Source organism: Labeo rohita, chromosome 16, assembly GCF_022985175.1.
Source record: "Labeo rohita strain BAU-BD-2019 chromosome 16, IGBB_LRoh.1.0, whole genome shotgun sequence".
NCBI lineage: Eukaryota > Metazoa > Chordata > Actinopteri > Cypriniformes > Cyprinidae > Labeo > Labeo rohita.
In genome coordinates, this window is record NC_066884.1 from 34,216,654 (window position 1) to 34,239,166 (window position 22,513).

The 22,513-nt window shown below is 35.2% G+C and overlaps 1 protein-coding gene across 1 annotated transcript in view; it reads left to right on the top strand.

Moving 5' to 3' along the window:
* grik2 (glutamate receptor, ionotropic, kainate 2) overlaps positions 1–22,513 on the top strand; it is a 146,412-nt gene that overhangs the window by 118,798 nt on the left and 5,101 nt on the right. The window contains 2 exon segments of the mRNA XM_051130397.1: positions 8,014–8,239; positions 21,265–21,515. Coding sequence (XP_050986354.1) covers positions 8,014–8,239; positions 21,265–21,515 — 477 coding nt within the window.

The window sequence follows — 22,513 nt, forward strand, 5'->3', positions numbered from 1 at the left end:
ATACAGTACACCCTCTTCAGAAGATGGGCAGGGAAATGCAGCTCATTTGCATTTAAAGTGATACACACCAAAACAGATCTTGGTTAGACACGCCCCAAAAATGACATTTTCCACATGTTATAATAAATGATCTGTAGGGTAGTTTGAGCTGAAACTTCACAGACACATTCCGGGACACCCAAGACCAATATTACCTCTAGTAAAAAGGGGCATAATAGGTGCCCTTTAAGTAAATTACTTGAAATGTTAATTTTCAGTTCACTGTATTTTAATAAAATTAGGCTATTTTTAAGATTCATTTACGATCATTTATTGTTGTTGCACGTAATGTATGTAGAGAATACAGACAGTTCTCTATTAAACTTCACTTTGTAGGTTGAGAAAATTTCTCACATTCTTACACTTTGAATTTATGTGAAATAATAACATGGATGATTACAGTGCATTATACTTTTACAATGGTCACAGTGAGAGTTCAGGTTGAAATGATGGAAGAGCAGTGCTTGTCCAGAGCCTACTGAATAAAAGCAAATAATCTCAGGACTGTGCAGCTGTATTACAGACATGAAATGACATGCAGTGTGCAAGCTGCAGTGCACAACTCTAGCTCTAGATGACTGAATAGGCAGTGTTTTTCATCTGTACTTGAAACATTTGTACTTAAATTAATGAGCAATTAAAATGAAATTCAAATAAAAAGCCTATAGACAGTTCAGAAAGCCTTCATAAAACAGGAAGAAAAAAAAAATCTCTGTTGTCGGGACTGTCAAGAGTTTGTGTGGGTTTGCTTAGCTATGCTTTTGATGACAAATTTGCCCCCATGAAAGTACTGTAGATAACAAAACTGCCCTAAAACCACCCATTTAAGCTACACCATAATTATTTATTTATTTAAAGGGATCCTATTATGCCCTTTTATGAAGTTTTGATTTTGCTTTTTGGGGTGTAGAATATATTTTCATGCTTGATTGTTCCAAAATGCATCCTTTTTCACATATTTTGCATTACTGCAGCACCTCTCATTCCAGTCTTTCGTAATAACCCCTCCTTCTGAAACACGAAATGTGCTCTGATTGGTTAGCTGCCCCATTGTGTTGTGATTGGTGAATCACGTGAGCATGTTGCAGATAAGACATGCCCCTTACCATAATCATGAGTATCCATCTGCTCAGCTGTAAATTGTGGGTCAATTTTGCCATATGAGTTTGAGCCCAGTTCAGACCCTAAAAATATGTTCATGGGCTGGAAGATCAAGCAGAACCTTTGAAAGCACAGATTTTACAGGGCATTTCAGAGTGCTCAGCTCACACGTGCATGTGATGCATGATTTAGACACCTGTGGCAAGTAACAGGTGTGGGCAAAAAAAAAAAAAAAAAAAAAAAAGTTGACTCAACCTTTGTGTTGTGTGTCACACTGAGCATGGAGAAAAGAAAAAAGTTTAAAGTGTTGTCTGTGGATTTGAGAGAAAAAAATGTGGAAAAACATGGACACTCTCAAGGCTACAAGTCCATCTCCAGAGCTCTTACTGTTCCTGTGTCCACTGTGCGCAATATCATCAAGAGGTTTACAGCCCATGGCACTGTAGCTAACCTCCTTGGACGTGGACGGAAGAGCAAAATTAATGAAAAATTACAATGATTGTTCAAATGGTGGATACAGATCCCTGATTATCTTCCAAACAAATCCAAGCTGATCTGCAGACACTGGGTACAACAGTGTCAGCTCGCACTATCCATCGCCATCTAAATGAAAAGGGACACTATGGTAGGAGACCCAGGAGGACACCACTGCATAAAAAAGCAAGACTGGAGTTTGCCAAAACTTATGTGACAAAACCACAATCCTTCTGGGAGAACGTACTGTGGACAGATGAGACAAAAGTAGAGCTTTTTGGTAAAGGACATCATGGCAGTGTTTACAGAAAAAGAAATGAGGCCTTTAAAGAAACAAACACAGTCCCTACAGTCAAACATGGTGGAGGTTCAATGATGTTTTGGGGTTGCTTTGCTGCTTCTGGCACTGGATGCCTTGACTGTGTGAACGGTATCATGAAATCTGATGATTACCAAAGAATTTTGGGGTGCAACATAATAGTCAGTGTAAGAAAGCTACGCCTCCACCAGAGGTCATGGGTCCTCCAGCAGGACAATGACCCAAAACACAATTTAAAAACCACTCAGAAATAGTTACAAACAAAGCGGTGGAGAGTTCTGAAATGGCCAGTAATGAGTCCAGATCTGAATCCCATAGAACACCTGTGGAGAGATCTAAAAACAGCAATTAGGAGAAGGCATCCTTCAAATCTGAATGACCTGGAGCAGTTTGCAAAAGAAGAAGTGTTCAAAAATCCAGTAGAGAGGTGTAAGAAACTCGTTCTGACAGAATTTCAAGGGTGCTGATATTTTTGGCCATGACTGTATATACTAAATCCCAAAGGATTGTCTATCTATCTATCTATCTATCTATCTATCTATCTATCTATCTATCTATCTATCTATCTATCTGTCTGTCTATCTGCATGAATCTTTAGTGTATCTGTTTTGCTAAGGTCTAATTCTCACTATTAACTGTTAACTCACTATTAACAACTAACTACGACTTTTGCTTCAATAAACTTTTAATTTGTTGCTTGTTAATAGTCAGTAGTTAAGTTTAGGTATGGGGTAGGATTAAGGGGTCTAAAATATGGTCATGCAGAATAAGGCATAAACATGTGCTTTATAAGTACTAATAAACAGCCGATATGCTAGTAAAATACATGCTAGTTAATAAGTGAGAACTGGTTTCTTAAAATAAAGTGTTACTATAAAGGAAGGCTGCATTTCCAATATTCTACTCAGAGATTTCCTGATCTTCATCAGTCTTTGTTGTTCTTTCCTTTGACATCTGAGCAGGCGTTTGGAAATCCGCAACATGCTGTTTTGCTTTAATGTGTTTTATGCCCTTCACTAACACTTTCATGAAATATGCTGATAGAAATTGTGCTAACAATCAATAAACATTTTTTTTGTTGTTGTTTGAATGTTGTGGATAGGGCATACAGACAAGACACATCTGATATTTCAAAAAGATGCAGTTATGAGTTATATATTTATATAAGGCTTAATCAAAGGCATTTTGACAAGTCTAACAATAGAGACCCAAGAGACTTTCTGCCATTACGCACACACACAAATATGCAAATATGCAAAGGATGCTCCTTTCCTTGTGCACATAAAATCTCTCTGTTTCTTTCTCATGCCACAACCTACGCGTCTGCTTTTTGTGAAACGAATAGTTAGCAGCTTTTTTTAAATATCTTCACATTTTGGTCTCCGTGAGAGATTTATCCTGTTAAACTGCCGTACGGCTTCACAAAGGCTGTCGCCTTCCTGCGTGTGTCAATATAATGAGAATGTGAATTAAAATGGACAGCCACCTGCCTGTTGCAGTTTCCAGCATCATTATCAGTGGCTGAGCTATGGGTAAGGCCAGGAGATGTTTGTTTTGGACTGATCTCCTTCATTGCACACGGCCCTCTCAGTGGAATATTTCACACAGAGAAAAGACGAGCAATCTACACAGCATTGTGTGCTGGAGAACTCAAAGGTTTAGTGAGGATATTTAAGATGAAGTCTTATTATCTTTGCTGGATTTATGGCTCAGTACATTCAGTTTACACATTTATAGAAATATTTAATATATAACAAGTAGTATTTTTTTCCTGTTGTGCTAAAATCGTATCGAACCGTGACCCCCGAACCGAGGTACGTACCGAACCGTGACATCTGTGTACCGTTACATCCCAATATGTATATATCTGTTTGTAATTACATCTGTAATTAATTTCTGTAAATACATTCATAATTACACTATTACACTATAATTACACATCCCTTACACCAGGGTCACCAAACTTGTTCCTGAAGGGCCGAGTTTACCTCCAACTTTCCTCAACACACCTGCCTAGAAGTTTCAAGTATACCTAGTAAGACCTTGATTAGCTGGTTCAGGTGTGTTTGATTAGGATTGGAGCTAAACTCTGCAGGGACACCAGCCCTCCAGGACTGGGTCTGGTGACCCCTGCCTTACACCCTAACCCACCCTTAAACCTACCCATACCACCAAATCTGTCCCTAACTTTACTCGTATCCCACCTCAATAGCAGCAAAAGTGTTTTTCAATACGCAATAAACACAAGTAGTACACTGTACTTATTTTTTTTTGATGTAAGTACATAGTAGTTAAGGCCATCTAATATAAAGTGGGACCATAAATTGTGATAACATTTGTTATAACAAGATAATAACATATATAAATATGTAATAACTGCAATTTGATTAAACATTTAATACCATTGTTTATTTAATACATTTAACACATTTGTTTAACTATTTCTTGGGTGACCTTTAAATACTGGTCATAACAGTTACTTAATAATTGATTTGTGTGTAAAATGTTGATAAGTCAGAATGTCAAAAAATCATTTTCATTTTCAATTATTACTGAAGGTATATAACTCAGGAGCAAAACTCTGGCATAGTGGCAAAACATCTCTACATCTCTGTAGGCATGTCTATACATATATAAATTGCGAGGAAAGAAAGAATTATTGAAGATTTGCATTGAGAAAACAATTTCTGTTAACATGTTAGCTACAAACAACTGTGGTAAATCATGATTACGTTTATGTTATAAGAAGATAATAACACATTAATAAATATGTAATAACTGTGATGTGATTAAATACATTTAATACCATTGTTTTATTTAATGTGTTTGGCACATTTATTCAATTTGACTATTTCTCGTTTGGATTTAGATTTTTAAAAACTTTTTTTTTTTTTTTAAATATTCAAGTCAGAATATCAACAAAATTCATTTTCATATTCTAACAAGATAACACATAATTTAATATGAAATAAATGCCAATACATTTAAATATATTGTCTATTTTATGCCACTGCTCTAACATCGGAAAACATGAGAACTGCACTGAATTTCAGTTGAAATGCAAACTCTTAAAGCTTCCTAGTCTTTTGTTTTAATACGAGACCATTATGTAGTAGTACTTCACGATCACATATGATAAGTGGAGTTTAAACGCAGTTAAAATGTGTTTTACACAACATTAAAGTTTATTAAGGAATAATGGACCATTTCACTGTAATGTAGGTTCGTACTGCTTAACATTCAGCTCTGGATACTTGAAGCCTGCATTCTTAGGCAGAGATGTGGACACATTTAGACATCAATTAAGATCCTTATCTGTCCTTTCAGAGTGCTTCATTTTAATATTTTTATGTGGTTTGAAGTTGTTTCATGGCAGTTTAAGCCTCAGCTGCATGAAGTAAAGGATAGCTTTTTTTTAATGACATATATTTGTAGGCCAACCAAGAAGTTTGCATCACTCTGGTTCCCTCAACAAGGACCCAATACGATTTTTCCACTGGCTTTTGAATTATTGGAGAAAATGAGCTCTGTGACCAACACAAGTTTATGATTCTTACATGTTTTGTTTAATATGATAATCTTCACAAATTAGCATAATTTTATCTTTAACATCACTACCAATTACCTTCCGACAACCCTTTCAGTCTTTATTTACCAAACCTTTTTGGACACTTGTTGTAGACACTAGCATTGAATAATGCATGAAAATATCTTGAGCTTGTGTTCACCACAGACATTATTTTAGGCATTTAACCAAATACCCATTCAAAAAAAGCCATTGATTTCAGAATCGTAGAACCAGAAGTGCTAAAACGCTAATTTATTTCCATAAATACATAAATACGTCATACCTGCAGTACTATATAGGGCAGAATGGAAGACAAAATATCCATGTAGGAATCAAAAGCAGGCTCATATGTTTACTTTCACACGTCCAATACATCAATAATGTTATGTGTTTGTATATGTTTCTCAGCGAAAGTTGATGGATGTCCCTTCTCAGTCAAAAAGCTGGTTAAATATTTTCAGTCTGTAACATGTCCTTTTTTTTCTCTCTTCTTTTTTTAATAAAAACACATCACTCCCACAATAACATCTATTTATCAAAACCAACCAGATTTCTACCATTTGTCTCAGAGTCAGAACAGATAATACATTTATTTTCTTTCTGTTGTCATCTGTAAGAATAACAGCAACAGAGGAGAATGCTTCTGGTCTGATTGTAGTGTGCAGTAAATTAATCAAAGCCTCAGAACAGATTGAGAACCAAGAGCAGATTAAAGTAGTGCAATCTGTGAACACTTCAGCATGATCAAAGTATTCGACAAATCACTGCTAATCAATCCACACAAATCTCAAATCAGCCGTAATGCACAGATAGCATCACAGTGTGAATGACGTAAAAATGAGAGATAAATACTAGTGAACTGACACTGACGGACTTTCGTCATCTCGCACTTAAAGGATTGTGGGGGTTTGTTCTGTCAAGAAGCAAAAAAAAAAAAAAAAAAAAAAGTTACCAAATGTTAACAAAATGTTACGGTCCAAAACCCTGTGGACTGCCTTCACAAAAATGTATTACAGTGTATACAAGATGAATAGTACAATACACCAATGAGAAGAAACATTTATTTGGTTAATTATTACTTGAAATTTTCCTTTCCTGCTCTTTCTTTCTGTCTATTTACCTTGGCCCCTATGGTTTTGCCTCATCAGCAGGCGTAGTCTACGTGTGCAGTCGGCTGATTTGTCAAGGGTAACTCCAGAAGATTCTGATAGGCACTTGGCAAATCACCCAGTTGATCTAAAATATCGACCGGCCACAAAAAGTCATTACACACAATAATGGCAGGCAGGACCTTGAGTATGTGACTTAATTAGGTTTCAAATGCCATCAGATGTGTTCTCAGAGGCACAAAAAGACCTGAGTTTAAAATGGTTGAAGATTCTTTGCAATTGCCAACAATTTCTCTCGCTACTAACCTTAATATCTAAGTTGATTAGGGGGGTTTATTTGTAGTTCTACTGGAATAAGATGGTGTTATTTTGTATGCTAAATTTTGCATGCTGTCGGTACACATTTCAGTTTTGGAGATTAGTCAGGATTAGTCATAAACAGATTTGTGTGCTTCTGCCACAATTTGTGCCGTAGTAATCATGTAAAGGGGGCAAAAATATGACATTTTAACCAATAGCTGTATGCCTCTGCTTAAAAAGATTATTTTGAAAAAATACCTGCGTGTGCTTTGTGTTTCCAGCAAGAAAGCAGTGTGTGCGAGAAAAGCTGGTCTGTGGGTGGTTTATTGATAATTCAATGTGAACCCATTTGTATTTAGGCATACAACTTTAGAGACAAATATTTATGAATTGCTTGAGGTTCAGAATAGTGAACTCAATTAATAATAATAATTATTTTTTATATTAATTCATGTTATGAGTTAAATAAATAATTATCATATGTTAAAAATGTTACCGCATTTATTTATTTATTTATTTATTCATTCGTTCATTTAAAACCAAAGTCAGAACAAACACACAAATCAGTAAAAGGAGTGAAACACAAAGTGATTTGTATATTTCATTCTTATTCAGCACTGATGATAGTTAAATTTATTCATATGAAGAGTGCAAATGACTTTACTTTTTATTAGTTCCCTCTTGATTTAATTTAAAAATTAAAGTGTCATTAAAAAAGGTTTCTTTCTGAAAAGAATTTCTCTATCATTTAGTGATAAATGAGAGTTTTATCATGGGATTGAACTCGGTCACTTGCAACATTACTTTCATAAATGTTATGACAGTTACATTTCTGATATATGTACATTTTGCATTTAAAAAGCTGTCGATATTTCGCTGTTGTGTTTCAGTGTCTACCTAAATCTTTCTTATATTAGATTTAACATTCGATCATTTTTCGTACTGGAGTTTGTATATTTTGTTCTCGTTATTTCCAGTTGTGTTTACTGTTTATTTTTTTTTTTACTTTTAAATTTAATGTCAAAATGGAAGGAAAGCATATTATCTGTTGAGAAGCATTTATGTATTAAAAGTCTGATAATGATTTTGACTTCTTGTCCCAGAAAACAAAGATCTCCACGTATGATAAGATGTGGGAGTTCATGAGCAGTCGAAGACATTCGGTCATGGTGAAGAGCATCGAGGAAGGAATCGAACGCGTGCTCACCTCCGATTATGCTTTCCTTATGGAGTCCACCACCATCGAATTTGTCACTCAGCGCAACTGCAACCTCACACAGATCGGAGGCCTCATAGACTCCAAGGCCTACGGGGTCGGCACCCCAATGGGTAAGGCAGATTTATGGGTCTTGTTTAAACAATTCATCCATTCATATTTACCTAACAGCTGAATTGGATTTAAACCTGCATTATAGTTTCATGTTTTAAAGGGGGGCACTGAATGCATAATTCACTTTTATATAAATATGTCTTAGCAGTGTGTGAACACAGTGACCCTACAATGATAAAAATCCATTCATTCCTTTTTTTATAATCCCCCCAAAACCTAAGCAGTCTCAATTATTAAGCCAATCATTTAGATTTTCCGAGCAGGATGACGTTATATTGCTCAAGCCCCGCCCACGGCCACTGACGGACTGTCCTGTGTTAGCATATTTCCACCATGTGCTGTCTGCCATTTTATCTACGCTCAAGCAACTGTAGTCACAACGATGTTTCGTAAGCAATGCTGGATGTAAAAGTTAACATAAGAGTCTTCATTTTCTCCTGAAAATAGAGCCACTGAGGGTGCAGTGGATTAGTTTGTTTTTTGATGGTAATGTGCCACCAAATACACAAAAAACAGAAGAGAGGGGCGGAGTGAGCAGTAGCTCATTATCATTTAAAGAGACATGCACCAAAATGTGTTGCTGATTTTGACAAGATAACAAGGGAGTGGTTTTACATGACCATTAAGGAATTATAACCAAAGTATATTACAGACGACCCCAAAGGATCGCACCAACTTGGGCATCTAATGTTTCCTTTAAGCCTGCACTGAATAAAATGGTAACATCTAAACTAACTGGATTCAGTCAAGTCAAATATATTTATTATATAACATTGCTGAATTGACCTAAAAAACACATTAATTTAAACAGCAAACCTACTTTTTAAATCAGGTAGAAATCTCTCTTAAAAGTAACATTTGCAGGTTACCAACTACTCAATAATTTAGGTCAATATTTCATGTCCTTCTTTATTATTTAGTGCATAGGCATTTAATTAGTGGAATTCTTCATTGTACATAAGGATTTGACTCTAAATTTTTTTCTTAATATGTGGAGCATTCTACAGAAATGTCCACTTTTGATATGGAAAAATGTCTTAAAATGTATTCCTTTGTCTAACATTTAAACCTAGACCACACTGTTAGATTAACTTTTGACTTTATGAATACACATAAATGATAGCATAATGATTTATTTATTTATTTATTTATTTATAAGTATTTTTGTGCATTTATTGAAAGACCATATGTACTATTATTGTCACTGATGTTAACGTACTTCTTTGGCAACAGGTTTTTAGGAAATATTATTGAAATATGAAATATTATTTCTCTTTTCAGCACAAGTAGTCAGTTACAGAAAAAAAGTGAAAATTCAAGAAACAAGATTGTTTTTTGCTTTTTTTTTTAAATTATTATTTAATGTGACAGAAACACACACACACACAATGCATTTTACAAAAAGGCTGCTGCAAGGTATCAAACCACATGTTGTCAGTGTTTTTTTTTTTTTTTTTTTTTTTTTTGATGCCATTTCTATCATATATTTGATAGTTATGAATACATTATTGTATTTTAAATGGTAGAAAAAACAGTTTTGGACTTCAAAATCAAGCACTTTCCTTCTGTATATGGCTGTGGTGATGAGCGGTTTTGGGGTGCTTGGAATTAATTAATTAAAAAATAAAATGAAATATTGAATTGTTCAAGTAACGTATTGTTTTATTTAAAAATATAAATAAATTGTAACCCTAAAGTGTTTTTCAAGTGTAATATTTCTGTAAAGGCTAGGGACAGAAAAATTGACATTTCCATAGAATGACCCATTTGCTTTTAAAATAGTATTGATATCTGGATGGTAAAAAACAGCTTGTTTGAGGTTTAAACGTATAGCACCAAAACAGTGATCACTAATGCTACAGTGGCTCTTCTATTGTCAGTCAATATCTGAAACAACGACTTCAATTGATGCCGCAGACTTCACTTCCCTAATCAATAATCAGTCAGCTATTTGCCCAGAGCTGAACAAATCTGCATAATCAACTGAAAACAATTTCTATTTTGCCAAAATACTTAGTCTCAGTGGCATTACCTTTCAAAAAAATATTCGTCTTACACCTCAACGAAAACATGAATCACTGAACAGGCTGATTGAAATGAGAGACGCAGTCGTTTATCAACACATCTCTGCCATGCAGGAGTGTATTCTCCTCAAAGTGTGTTTCTCTCAGACTGCAGCGTCGACTCAAATCTTCATTTCATTTTGATTAATGACTGTCTGGCTCTGTCGGTGAAGGTGAAGCAGTTGAGGTTAGCGTCTCTGAACGCCGCTCAGCGGCTCAGCGAATGTGCAGAAATGCGGACCCCGAGGCAAACGTGCATGAAATAGACGAATGGATGAGATAAATAAATGAAAAGAGAAACTGTGAGGCGTTTCCCCTCCTGTGCATAAGATTATCAGTCTCAGTAGCAGATTGTCTTAATCCTGTTATACATGCGGCTGCGGGCTGTGTCAGCAGCAGAAATGTAGAAGAAAAAAAATGTCCTCAGTAAGACTTGAGTCTGAAAACATTCAGAATTGTACATGATACTGCTGTAAGACATCTTGACACAATGACCCTAAAAACACTTTCCTTATCACGGGTTTGTAGAAGAGAGATTTGGGGTTTCTATGATTTTCTTCACATTGCTTTAGAACAAATTGTGCACAGAATAAGCATAATACAATTTGGGAGAGGTATTAAAAAATACAATTATATTCATTTCATATACTGTTTTTGTTAGTTTCCACAAAATTGGTAATTGTGCCCTTTCTTCTCTTCTGACTTCTATGTTAGGGTATACAGTATTTACAATTTTTACTTACTATTTCTTCAGACAGAATGATAATTTCTACTCATATTCTTTTCAATCAAAATCCACATTAGATCACAATCCGAAGTCATACTAATATTCAGTGGTGGTTTACAGTGATTAAAAGTGTATTATGATGTTGCCTTTATGTGCTATAGGAAATTTTGGTAGCACTTTATTTTATGGTGTCGTTGTTACACGTTACATTTACTTACTATTATAATAATAACTAATTATGCATGATTACATTCAAGTAACCCTAAACCAAACCCTAATTCCAACCCTTATTATTATACTTACCATATAGTAAGTACATGTAGTGAAGAAATATTACTCAGTACTTAAATGTATAATTACACTTTCACAGCTTAAAATAAAGTGTAACCAAAATTTCCTACTGTATGTAATTACAAGCTTTTCACATTCAAGTGCTTTGTTGTCAGAAAGAACAGGAATTGTGGTTTATGATCATCATTTAAGAGTTCATTCTTGCCTGTTTCTTAATAAATCTTATTGAATCCAAAAGGTATGGAAGATATTTAGTCAATATCCAACAGGTTTTGAAAAAGATGTAGCGTCCCATTCATTGGTAAGCCATATAAATATTCACTGCACTATCTAGATATTCAGCTTGCTGACATTTCCTAAATTTTGGTCAAATAAATGCTATTTTCGCTGTTCAATACATACAGTATGCAAATGGTTATTTACTGTATATATGTAAACATACATGTCTGTAACTTCAGGAGAAAATAAGGTAGATATTGTGGAAACGAATAAAGCTTCACAGTACCACAGCTACCCTAACCCTAGTGAAAAATAAATATACTGAAATGTATTTAACATACATTTATTTTGTGCTAAGTATACCACAAATACATATGCATATTTTTCATTTAATAAAAATGCCCTGCAATTGGACTTAAACTGGTATATTTAAAGTCTGCTAAGTGGAAGTATTGCAAGTATACTTTAGGTACACTTTAAATATCTTGCATTTAAAGACCGATATTATTTAAAGATTATAAAATCCTCATCAATAGTGACATTAAAGCATATTTTAGGCTTAATATTAATGAATGTGCCTTGTGGACAAGTAGTACTCCAAATAAAGTTTAATTACTATTTTTATATCAGTAAGTCTCAAGCGATATGTCAGGAAATACCTCTTACTTTTTTATTAGGGTACTACAGCTAAATTTTTCTTCTCTGACATGTTCAAAATTTATGGCCTGTCCAACTTGATGATGATAAATATCATAAACTGTCATGTGTAGCTTGATGTTAATTAGAGTTATGATCCAGTGCAATTATTTTTCATGTATGTATGTTGGCTTTTGACTTTTGATAATAGGTGATAATAATGTATATCAAGATCAAAAGGATTTGGTTGGACAAACCTTGTAATGCAAGAGTACATAATGCCACAACTTACATTTGACAGCAATATTGAATAGAAATATTTCCAGCCACTGAATGTAAACTTTACCCTCTTTCTTGGTGCAGTTATGAAAATAGATCTAGCGATGATTGGATTGTTGGATTTCAAATCAGTAGGAGTGAGGCAGCAAAAGTAACATTGTAACAAGCTATATCTTATTCATAGCTACTTTTCATATCTTTCGTATTCATATCTTATTTGTTTCACTACTAGTTACTGGGTAAAGTAACGTTATTACTAGTAATGCATGTCTTCCTAACACTGTTGGTTTGAATGTGAGAAAGAAAGACGAAGAAAATGGTTGTAGAATAACTTGGACCTCAAGGCTCCATATGAAATAAATGACCTCAGCATGTGATCGTATCGGATATAAAACAGCATGATCCATTACATGCAGAATTGCTTTGAAAGGACCAGAAATAACCAAGAATGGAAAAGGCGCCTTAATGTGAGTATCAAAGGCCTCTTGACCACCTCTGAAGCCTGACCCTTTACCTCAAGCACCATGTCAATCAGCCAAATAAATGTAAACCATAGGCTTTGTTTCACTGATTCAGTGTGCTGTGTATGAACTGGTGTATTGTGTTCAGTATTGTGTGGCATTGTGTGTCTAAAGTGCTCAATCAGTTTTGAAGTAGAGATTAACCAGCACACTGACTGGACACGTGCCCAGAGGCTTCCCACTACCTGGCATATGGCACTAATTGTGCACACATTATAAGATACTTTAAAATATATTCTTGTTTTAATTAGAATACAAAACAAATAAGCAGTTGGTAAAGTTATAGAAAGAAGATGTGATGAGAAGGATGACGCCATGGCCTAACCAGGAGCAACATGCCAGCAATCAGATTTTAGTTTGGTCTTTTAACCAGAAATGAACATTTTGTCATTCTATACTCACTTGTGTACTGACTTTTTATTATTGTCTTTTTTGCATGAAATACAAAAAGGAATTACAATATATGAAAATAATGCAAAATACATATATAAAATATATTGACATATGAAGTGAAAACATATATGAAGCCTATTAGAAATAACAATAGTTTCATATATTAACATATTCTGTATATCTACCCCATACATACACATATATGTGATCCTGGACCACAAAACCAGTATTAAGGGTACTTTTTTTTTTTTTTTTTCCTTTTTCAAATGAGATTTATACGCATCTGAAAGCTGAATAAATAAGCTTTCCATTGATGTATGGTTTGTTAGGAGAAAGAAAAATATATATATACAGTATACATTGAGAAAATCGCCTTTAAAATTACCCAAATGAAGTTCTTAGCAATGCATATTACTAATCAAAAATCAAGTTTTTGTATATTTACGGTAGGAAATTTACAAAATATCTTCATGGAGCATGATCTTTACTTAATATCTGAATGATTGTTGGCAGTTGCTGCAAATATACCTGTGCTACTTATGACTGGTTTTGTGGTCCAGGGTTACATATATGTTTATCTAGGTGTAATACATTTTTGGAAATATATGTCATGTACATGTATATCCATCCAAAAACTTGTCAATTCATGTTAATATAATATATGTAAATGTAACAATTACATATGTTGTTGACCTGAATGGTTGCTTCATATAATATTAAATACCAATTCACTATATTATTTTATACCTATTACTAGCATAGGAATTTTCGATGTTCAGGCTTCTTGGAAAATGTCCCATACAACAAAACCAGATAGGCATTTTTACTGCCAAGCTAAAAACTTGGGAAGAAAAAAATAATAAAAGCACCAAAAAAGTCCATAAGACTTTAGATGACATATTTTACCAGTGTCTTTGTCTGAAGAAAAATACCATCATTTAAATAATTATTCTCTGATAATATTCCCCTCTGTCATTGATTTCACTTTTGATGTTGGTACAAAGCTGTCACTGTGGTGGCAGCATAAGGTACAAAAGCTAAAAGGTACATCTTTGTACCTTTGTACCCTTAAGTGGTACATATTAGTACATGAAAGTAACATATTAGTTACCTTTTGATGGGAAACGTGCACACTTCTCAAACATTGATCAGTAGAGTTCCAGGGACAACTGAAAAGTTCTTTGTATCAACGATTGATAAAAACTACATATGCTGTTATCAAGTCATTAGACGGAGGAAGTAAAGTCCAATAAGAAAATTACTGAGCCTGTATTGCAGGGAACGTCAATACTGAAATGGTGAGAAATGTTCTGATTAAAAGAATGACAGCTACATTTCTTAACAGGGGAGCTGAATATTGATCCTCTGTCAGGATCAGTGATCTAGAGTCACATTCTACTGAATAATTGGACTTTTTAAATATTGTTATAAAGTTAGGTCCATTTTGCAGCATCAAGAGCTGCTCATTTAGGAAGAGACTGTCTGACTGGCAATTGAACTTATCAATTAAAGTTAGTTCACTTTTTATATGCTGCTTAAAGGTTTACTTCAACCAAAGGTAAAAATTCTGTCAACAGTTATTCACCTTCATGTTGTTTCAAATCCATAAGACTTTTATTAATCTTTGAAACACTTTTATGAAACCTGAGAGATTTTTTTTCTCATTTCTCGCATACCGTACATGCTTGTTTGAGCTTTGGCAAGAACCAATGAGGTTTGTTCTCCCAAGTCAACCAAGTACGATTAAGCAGTTTCTGACCATATTTGACATGCTGTATAGAAGACTCAGTTTAAACCAGTCAATTCATATGGATTCATTCTGACGCTACATCATTTTGCCTTATATAGTGTCAAAGTTTAGGTGGAATGTAGGGCCTGGAATTTCTCAGGTTTCATTAAAAAATATCTTAATTTGTGTTTTTAAAGAAAAATTAAATTCTTGAGGATTTGGAATGAGGGTTAGTAAATTATTTTTTGACTGAACTATCCCTTTAAGGGTGGGATCATGTGAAAGAGATTATACCATGAGGAAGATCAAGACAGTTAAAAATGATCAGAAAAGTATCAAGACTTTGTACTCAAAATATCTATGATGAATTGTTCACAGTAAGTTCTATAACAGGAGTCCACAAATAGTAAACCATGATGCAATTTGGACCCCGGCTTTGTTCCAGCTGGATCACGAGATCCATTGGTAGCTCCATCTTAGCGTTTCTAAAGTTCAAAGTGAGCAGTGCATCAAAACAATGTAGCAGCACTCAGGATCATTTAGGATAATGATCTTTTGGTGCTATATCCCCTAATATATATATATATATATTTTTATCTAGAGCGTCATTCAAGCCCTTTCCATTGCTTATCTCCCCCACTAAAGACTGAAAGTGCTACAAGAGCTGCAGATGACGTGCTTACTTCAACAACAGTAGCAAAAACATGGTGAAGCAGTGCAATGATTTAAAATGCAACATATTTTCTCTGTTATGCATATGACTGTATGACTCTGACCATTTTAATAAACCAGGTTTGGAAAAAACAATTGTAGATGGCAAGGAAAACAACTGAAACTTTGAAATTCATTAATTCATTAATTTATAGTATACTTATTTTAAGCAAAATACAGGAAAACCTTGTTTTTCTTACAAAGTTCTACTGCTGCCCAGATGGAAATCTATAAACATTTCTAAAAAGTATTGCTGGGAAAGAAACGTACAGACCGGACTTCTTGTAACTTTAATTACATATCTCTATTCTATATCATGCATTAAAAATAAATAAATAAATAAATAGGTTGCATTTTCATTTTATGCTAACTTTAACACCCTACAACCTTCACAAGACCCTGTTTCTGGATAGATTAGTGCACGCTGACATTTTACAGAAGCCAGACGATCTTTTTGTGTGCAGTATGCAAGAGATGGTCAGTCTGATGCATTGTTTATATGTAAGGCTGCTTTGAAACAACATAGACCGTGAGAAGTTCTGTGCAAATAAATATGACTCACTTGACTTGAACAGACTGCGGCCATGCCATCGGAGACTGAGTCTACCAAATAATTTACCCCGTAGCTATTTGAAAAGGGGGCAGATGTTAAAACTGACGCTGTGTCGCTGTAAGGCATGCTGTTTACAAGTTTGAAACTTGCTAGCGTTATTTCCTAATCTTGTTTCCCCTTCTTTTCCTCATTGTTTCCCATCCTCGTTCTCTATTACACCAGCAATAAAACTGGCTGATCAGTGGTGAATTATGAATATTCATGCAGGTGTTCTGACACTCTTGTGCTATAAACCATATAATCATAAATTGTTGATGTGTCAGGGACTAAACGGTCTAGAATATCTTAATCCATTCATGGTTTGGAGGGAGGTCTGTGTGCCGGTTTAAGATGCTATCCAGGCTTTTCCACATGGACAGCAAAATCCAGCTATCAAGTGCCTCGTCTTGCAGACGTTAATGCTTTGTCACTCAGCAGGTTAAAATCTGTCAGGTATGCTATCTAACAGACAACCCAGTGAGGGTGTTTTTAGCTTGTCAGTCGTGTGTCATGGGATTGCATTTTGTCGAGCAAATGCAGGGCACATGGAAAGGGATGTTTAGCATCATCACTCCCCTGTGTGCTGTTCCCAGACAGCTCAGCACAGGCCATTTCCATTGCTAATCCTACCCTTTTGGAATCAGTTAACATAGGCAGGCTGCATACAGGCGTGCGTTTAGCATATATCTTGTTGACTTCAGCATCACACAGTCGGCAGGATGCATTAATGTTGAAACTGCGATGGCGAGAGATGCCCGAGTCCTTCTGGCAAGCGTTCCTGCGCTGGAACAGACAGGGTCAGTGTTCAGACCATCTGCGTTTTGGTGTGTTGGTTAATTAGATGTTTAAATGAGAATATGTTAATTCTTCGCACAGTTTAACATCTGGTTTTATACTGAGACAGGTGAAAGTGACAAGCAGGTGAAATGCATGAAGTCCTCAAGTCGGTGTTTCAGGAAGGCAGTAGTCCCTGACAATCCAGTGTAAATTCACATTCAGCTCTGCCTTTGTATAAAATAGCCACTTTTCACTCACCTTCGTGTCATTCTAAACCTGTATGATTGGAACACTATGATTGGAAGTTTTTTTTTTTTTTTTGGTCCATACAATGAATTCAATTGGACCCCATCGATGTTCATTGTATGGTGAAAAACAGCTGAAATGTTTTTTCTTAGTATCCTATTTTGTGTTCCACAGAGGACATGACATGAGAATGTGTGAATAATGCCATGTCATTTCTTGTGAAAAAGGAAGGGCATTTTAGCATTCTTTAAAAATGTGACTGTCTGTAATGTTTTTAGACACCAAACTGCATGGTAAAATAATTGTGCTTTTGACCCACTAAGTAGAACTTAAGTGCATGTTTATATGTAATTTTGTAATTGCTTCAATTTAAATATAATTAAAGAGCATTTCTGAATGTACTGACAAGCTTTTAGAGTAAACTAACATGTAACTGAATTTCAGTTTAAACTTGTATGTAATTAAATGTATTGGAAATTACACATTTGTTCTGGTGAAGTTGCAATTTAGTACAATATTTCTTTAAACCATAACAAAAAATTACTAAAACAGTGTTTTAAAGTAAAACCTTTATTTAGACACATTACTACATTATTACAAAGTGCAAAGTGTAAAGTGTAAAGAAACAGACATTAGAATATACTTTTTTTGCCTCCGAATATTTTATTTTATTGTTAGTTTTTTTTTTAAATATATACTTTTAAGATGTGAAGTACACTACATGAGCATATCAGGTACAATTTGTGCACTTCTTTTTCTCAAGAAGCAATGTATTGTTGTGCCAACGAATGCACTACAGAACCACACTGTTTACTTTTTTTTTGGAAGTTGGGATATAAATGGCGTTACTAAAATGACTGTAAACTGAGATAGAAGAAAAGTATTTTAACACTGAATCACCTGCACAGTTCACCTTTTAGTTTGGGCACCGCTGTGAGCTCCTTTTTCACTCATGACTTGATTGTCTTCTTAAATGTGTGTAGCACTCGTGGTGTATATCAACGTTCTGGGGCAGTGCTGCTTGCCCCTCGAGGATTGTGGAAATAGAAAGCCCCCCCAGTCAGCTTTCAGCATGTGGACGGCCCTGTCCCTGGAGGCATCATTAAGAAGAGTCATGTACAATGCCATGTCATCAAACATCTGTCAGGAGTTTGCTTGTGCATGAGGAGCTACTAGTATCCAAGTAAACCCTTATCTTTCTGTTTCATTTACACTATGTTCTGTCCTTACCTCCTAAAGGTACCTCATCCATTTGCTATATATAGGCATCTGAAGAACCTTGCTGTTAGTACAGTGGATCAAGGATTCATTCTGTTGCTTGTCTTTGATGTAGCAGAAAAATGTATTTATTATGTCTGTATATTCAGGCTTTTTATTATTTAATTCCACTCTTTTCACGGATAGAGTCGTGCACACCAGTTAGAATAAAAATAATACCTATTTGGCAATTTTTAACAGTTATGTACAATAAAGTCATTTGTGTTTTTTTGTTTCAAGGAATTCAATAATTAAAAAAAAAAAAATGTAAGTGAATGAAGATTAAAACCATAAATTACTGTTTTATTATTGAAGTTTGCATTGAATAGTATTATTTTTTTACTGTGCATGTAAAAGTAAAAAGGTGCAAAAGTAAAAGATATGGTGAAAAATGATAGAACAAATTGGATCTAGTCCATTGATGTATAATGCATATGTATTATGTAGGAATAATAGTCACCAAAACGAATAAAGGGTTTTGCATAGCTGCACTATTATATAAAATTCTAAGTGCTAACAATGAGCATTAAAAAAAAAGGACAGTTTGATTTCAGCAAATAAAGGGCACTTTGTATTTCATCTACTTGTGTGGTGCATTTGAGCAAAAGAACAGTTGAGTTCTCAATTATTCAGGCAATAGTACAATCCTTATTATAGAGAGTTAACTACAGCAGTACCACTATTACAACATGAAAGGATCAGCGAGGTTTGTGAGTGCTCTTGTTCCACCTCATATTTCAAATGAAATGAGAAAGCACCTCTCTAGCCGTTTTTGATCTGCGCTGAATAGAGGGAACACGACCTGTTTACCTCTTTTTGCGAGGGCGGTAAAATGGCTGATGAGAATGGGGGAGAGTTACGAATCGAAGCCCACAAGGAGGCCCAGAAGGAAACATTACCTCAAATTAAGAATAGCAACTAGTTTTAATTAGACAGAAAATAAATAGATAAAAGCGGGAAATGCCAGTCCCTCGAATGTAATTGGGTTTTATTGGTGTGTTATCAATGGCACCCTGGGAGCTGTGTTTCAACAAACAGCATTAGGCTTTTATGGCTCGTACTGCATTAGCGTCTGTATTTCTCACCTCTGTACTGCTCGTAAGACTGTGAGAAACATAATCTCACACCACTGAAGTGACAAACTTCATGTTTCTTTTTCACTGTCTCAGCTTTCCTCAAGTCTTGCAGTAGTGCAATCAATGAGACGGTTTGATACATTGGCTTGTTTGAATGTGCTTTTTACCAGTATGGTACCTTACAGTACTGTTTGAATAGGATTTCATTATTTTCTTTGAGACTGTTTGATATTTTGAAGAGTCTTTATTGCAAGTCTTTTTCTACGACAGTAGTTCACATTCATGAATGTTAAGCTAAAAAAAAATGAGGTGGGCCCAACTGGTCTTGTATTCAAGGTCTTTTGAAGCCATGCATTTCAGCAACAGACTGAAATTTAATTCGTTATACACTTATAATCTTCCCCTCCAGTGAACTGGTAACTAGAGAACCGCTGTTACCGGATCACTGAGGCAGTGATTTTCTTGAACGAATTGTTCAGTCTGTGTTGTGAATAAAAACAACTAATTCATGAGAAGGAAAAAATGTTCACTGAGCTGGTTCTCATCAGTAGGGTCCATTTTCTTTAAGAAAAATTAGGAGCTAGGGCACCGTAGAGGTGTCCAGAAACCTAGTGCATTTCCACAAAAAATGCTATATTTCCACAATGCTTTAGCGTGTTCAGACCAAACTTGGTATGTGTTAGAGCAACCACGGCCTGAGGGTACATGAGCCATTTCGGCACAACGTCGCCTACTGTTAAAGAGATATGAAAATTGTACCTTTTTGCTTATAACTTGAAATAATATCTCTTTAGATGTGAAGCAGCATAACCAGTTTTCACACAGAGGCCATTTTGGGCACATCCATTTTAAATGAGAAAAAATACTATATTTTATAAACGCATTGGTAAATTGTTATGAAAAACTCTTTCTATTTTCTGGGTCCTACAGAATCAAGTGGTATACGATTTTCAACTGTCAGCCGTTGTGTCTGTTGGCGATTTCAATTTAGGTGCATTCTCATCTTAGACTGTTTGCTTAATCTTCACCATGGTCCCATCAGACCTTGCTGGTAAAAAGTTATTAAAAGCATTTAGGTATCTCAAGCTGTTGTTGTATAACTCATCGTTAAATTTGATGGCATGATACCAAAGTGTGTCTGAGGCTGTATTTTTGCAATGCCAGAGACTGTGCCACCTATTGGTCAAAGTGATAAGCAATTATGTCACATTACAAGTGACTATTAATGGGTTTAAGCCAATTTTGCTTAAAGTCATCAGCAGATGTCTTCAATTACATTTTTTTTTTTTAAGTTGGCATGTTGCTTACTAAAATGCTTGCTTAATGGCTCATTAATTGCTGCTTGCAGCTGTATTATTTATTTTTTCTTTTGATTTTGAGGGGAAATATGACACATTCTTGACAATTTTGCGAGATTTCACCCGTTTGACCAACAGAAATGAGCAGATGCTAAAAGATCCAATTCTCATCATCTTGCTAAATCAGTTTCCCCTTTCTGACCCTCCAGGGTCCCCGTACCGAGATAAGATCACCATTGCAATCCTGCAGTTACAAGAAGAAGGAAAGCTGCACATGATGAAGGAGAAGTGGTGGCGAGGAAACGGCTGTCCTGAGGAGGAAAATAAAGAGGCCAGTGCGCTGGGCGTCCAGAACATCGGTGGCATTTTCATAGTGTTGGCCGCGGGACTCGTCCTCTCTGTATTTGTGGCAGTTGGGGAGTTTCTCTATAAGTCCAAACAAAACGCACAGCTGGAAAAGGTAAAGCAACTTTTTCACATTTCTGGACTGCAATGAACAATCTGCAATTCAATCTGTTAGGAAATACGAAGAGTTTAGGATTATTACGCAAGTCTCTTTAGAGAAAACAAATCACATATAATCACAAGAAATGGGTTTGCAATTTTGTGTTTCATCAGCGGGGGTATTGTGGGTAATATAAGCCAGCCAGTCAGATGAGTTCAGCTGATGCCTCTGAGTATGAAAGAATCTGTTACAAATCAATGCAAACAATATTAATTCTGTCTTAAATTGGCTTTAATGTTGTGGTACTGAGAGCAAAGCGTGAGGTATATTTCATTGGTAATATTTTACAGACAGTGCCTGTGTCTGGAGAGCAAACAGTCCTTCTTGATGTAAGTCTCTGAAGACAGAAGGGCTTGGGCTTTACTTGCTCAAATGGCCACCATTGTGTCATCTCGCCTCGACAGATGTGTTGTTCTTTCCCCATATCCACTTCACTCGTATACTTGATCTACTGAACCGGCGAATGCTTGAAGTGTATAGTCAATAATGAGGTAGTAAAAAAAAAAAAAAACACTTGAAATGATCAAACTCCATTTCTTTCACTCACATATTTCTTCTCACATAACAGATACAATGTTTAAGCATGTATAGGCTCTCACAGAATTTATTGGCAATTAAAATTTTACTAATGAACTGTGATTTCACAGAGTAGACATAAGACTATCAAGCAAACCTGCACTTCAGTTCATATTTTATTTACTTACCTACTTTTTTTCTATTATTTTTTAACTTCCTTTTCCATTTGATTTAGTTACTGTGCAATCCATGCGGTCTGATCATCAGGGGGTGTTTTCTCTCTTGAGTTCTGTTTAAAATAAGTTGTCAAATGTCACTTGAGTGGATAAATGAAGTACACAGTTCCCTTTGCATTCACACTGTCAGATAAGAATGTTATTAATCAGTTTTAATGTATCATTTCTTTCTCCACTGAGCCTTCATTTTTGCATTTCTGG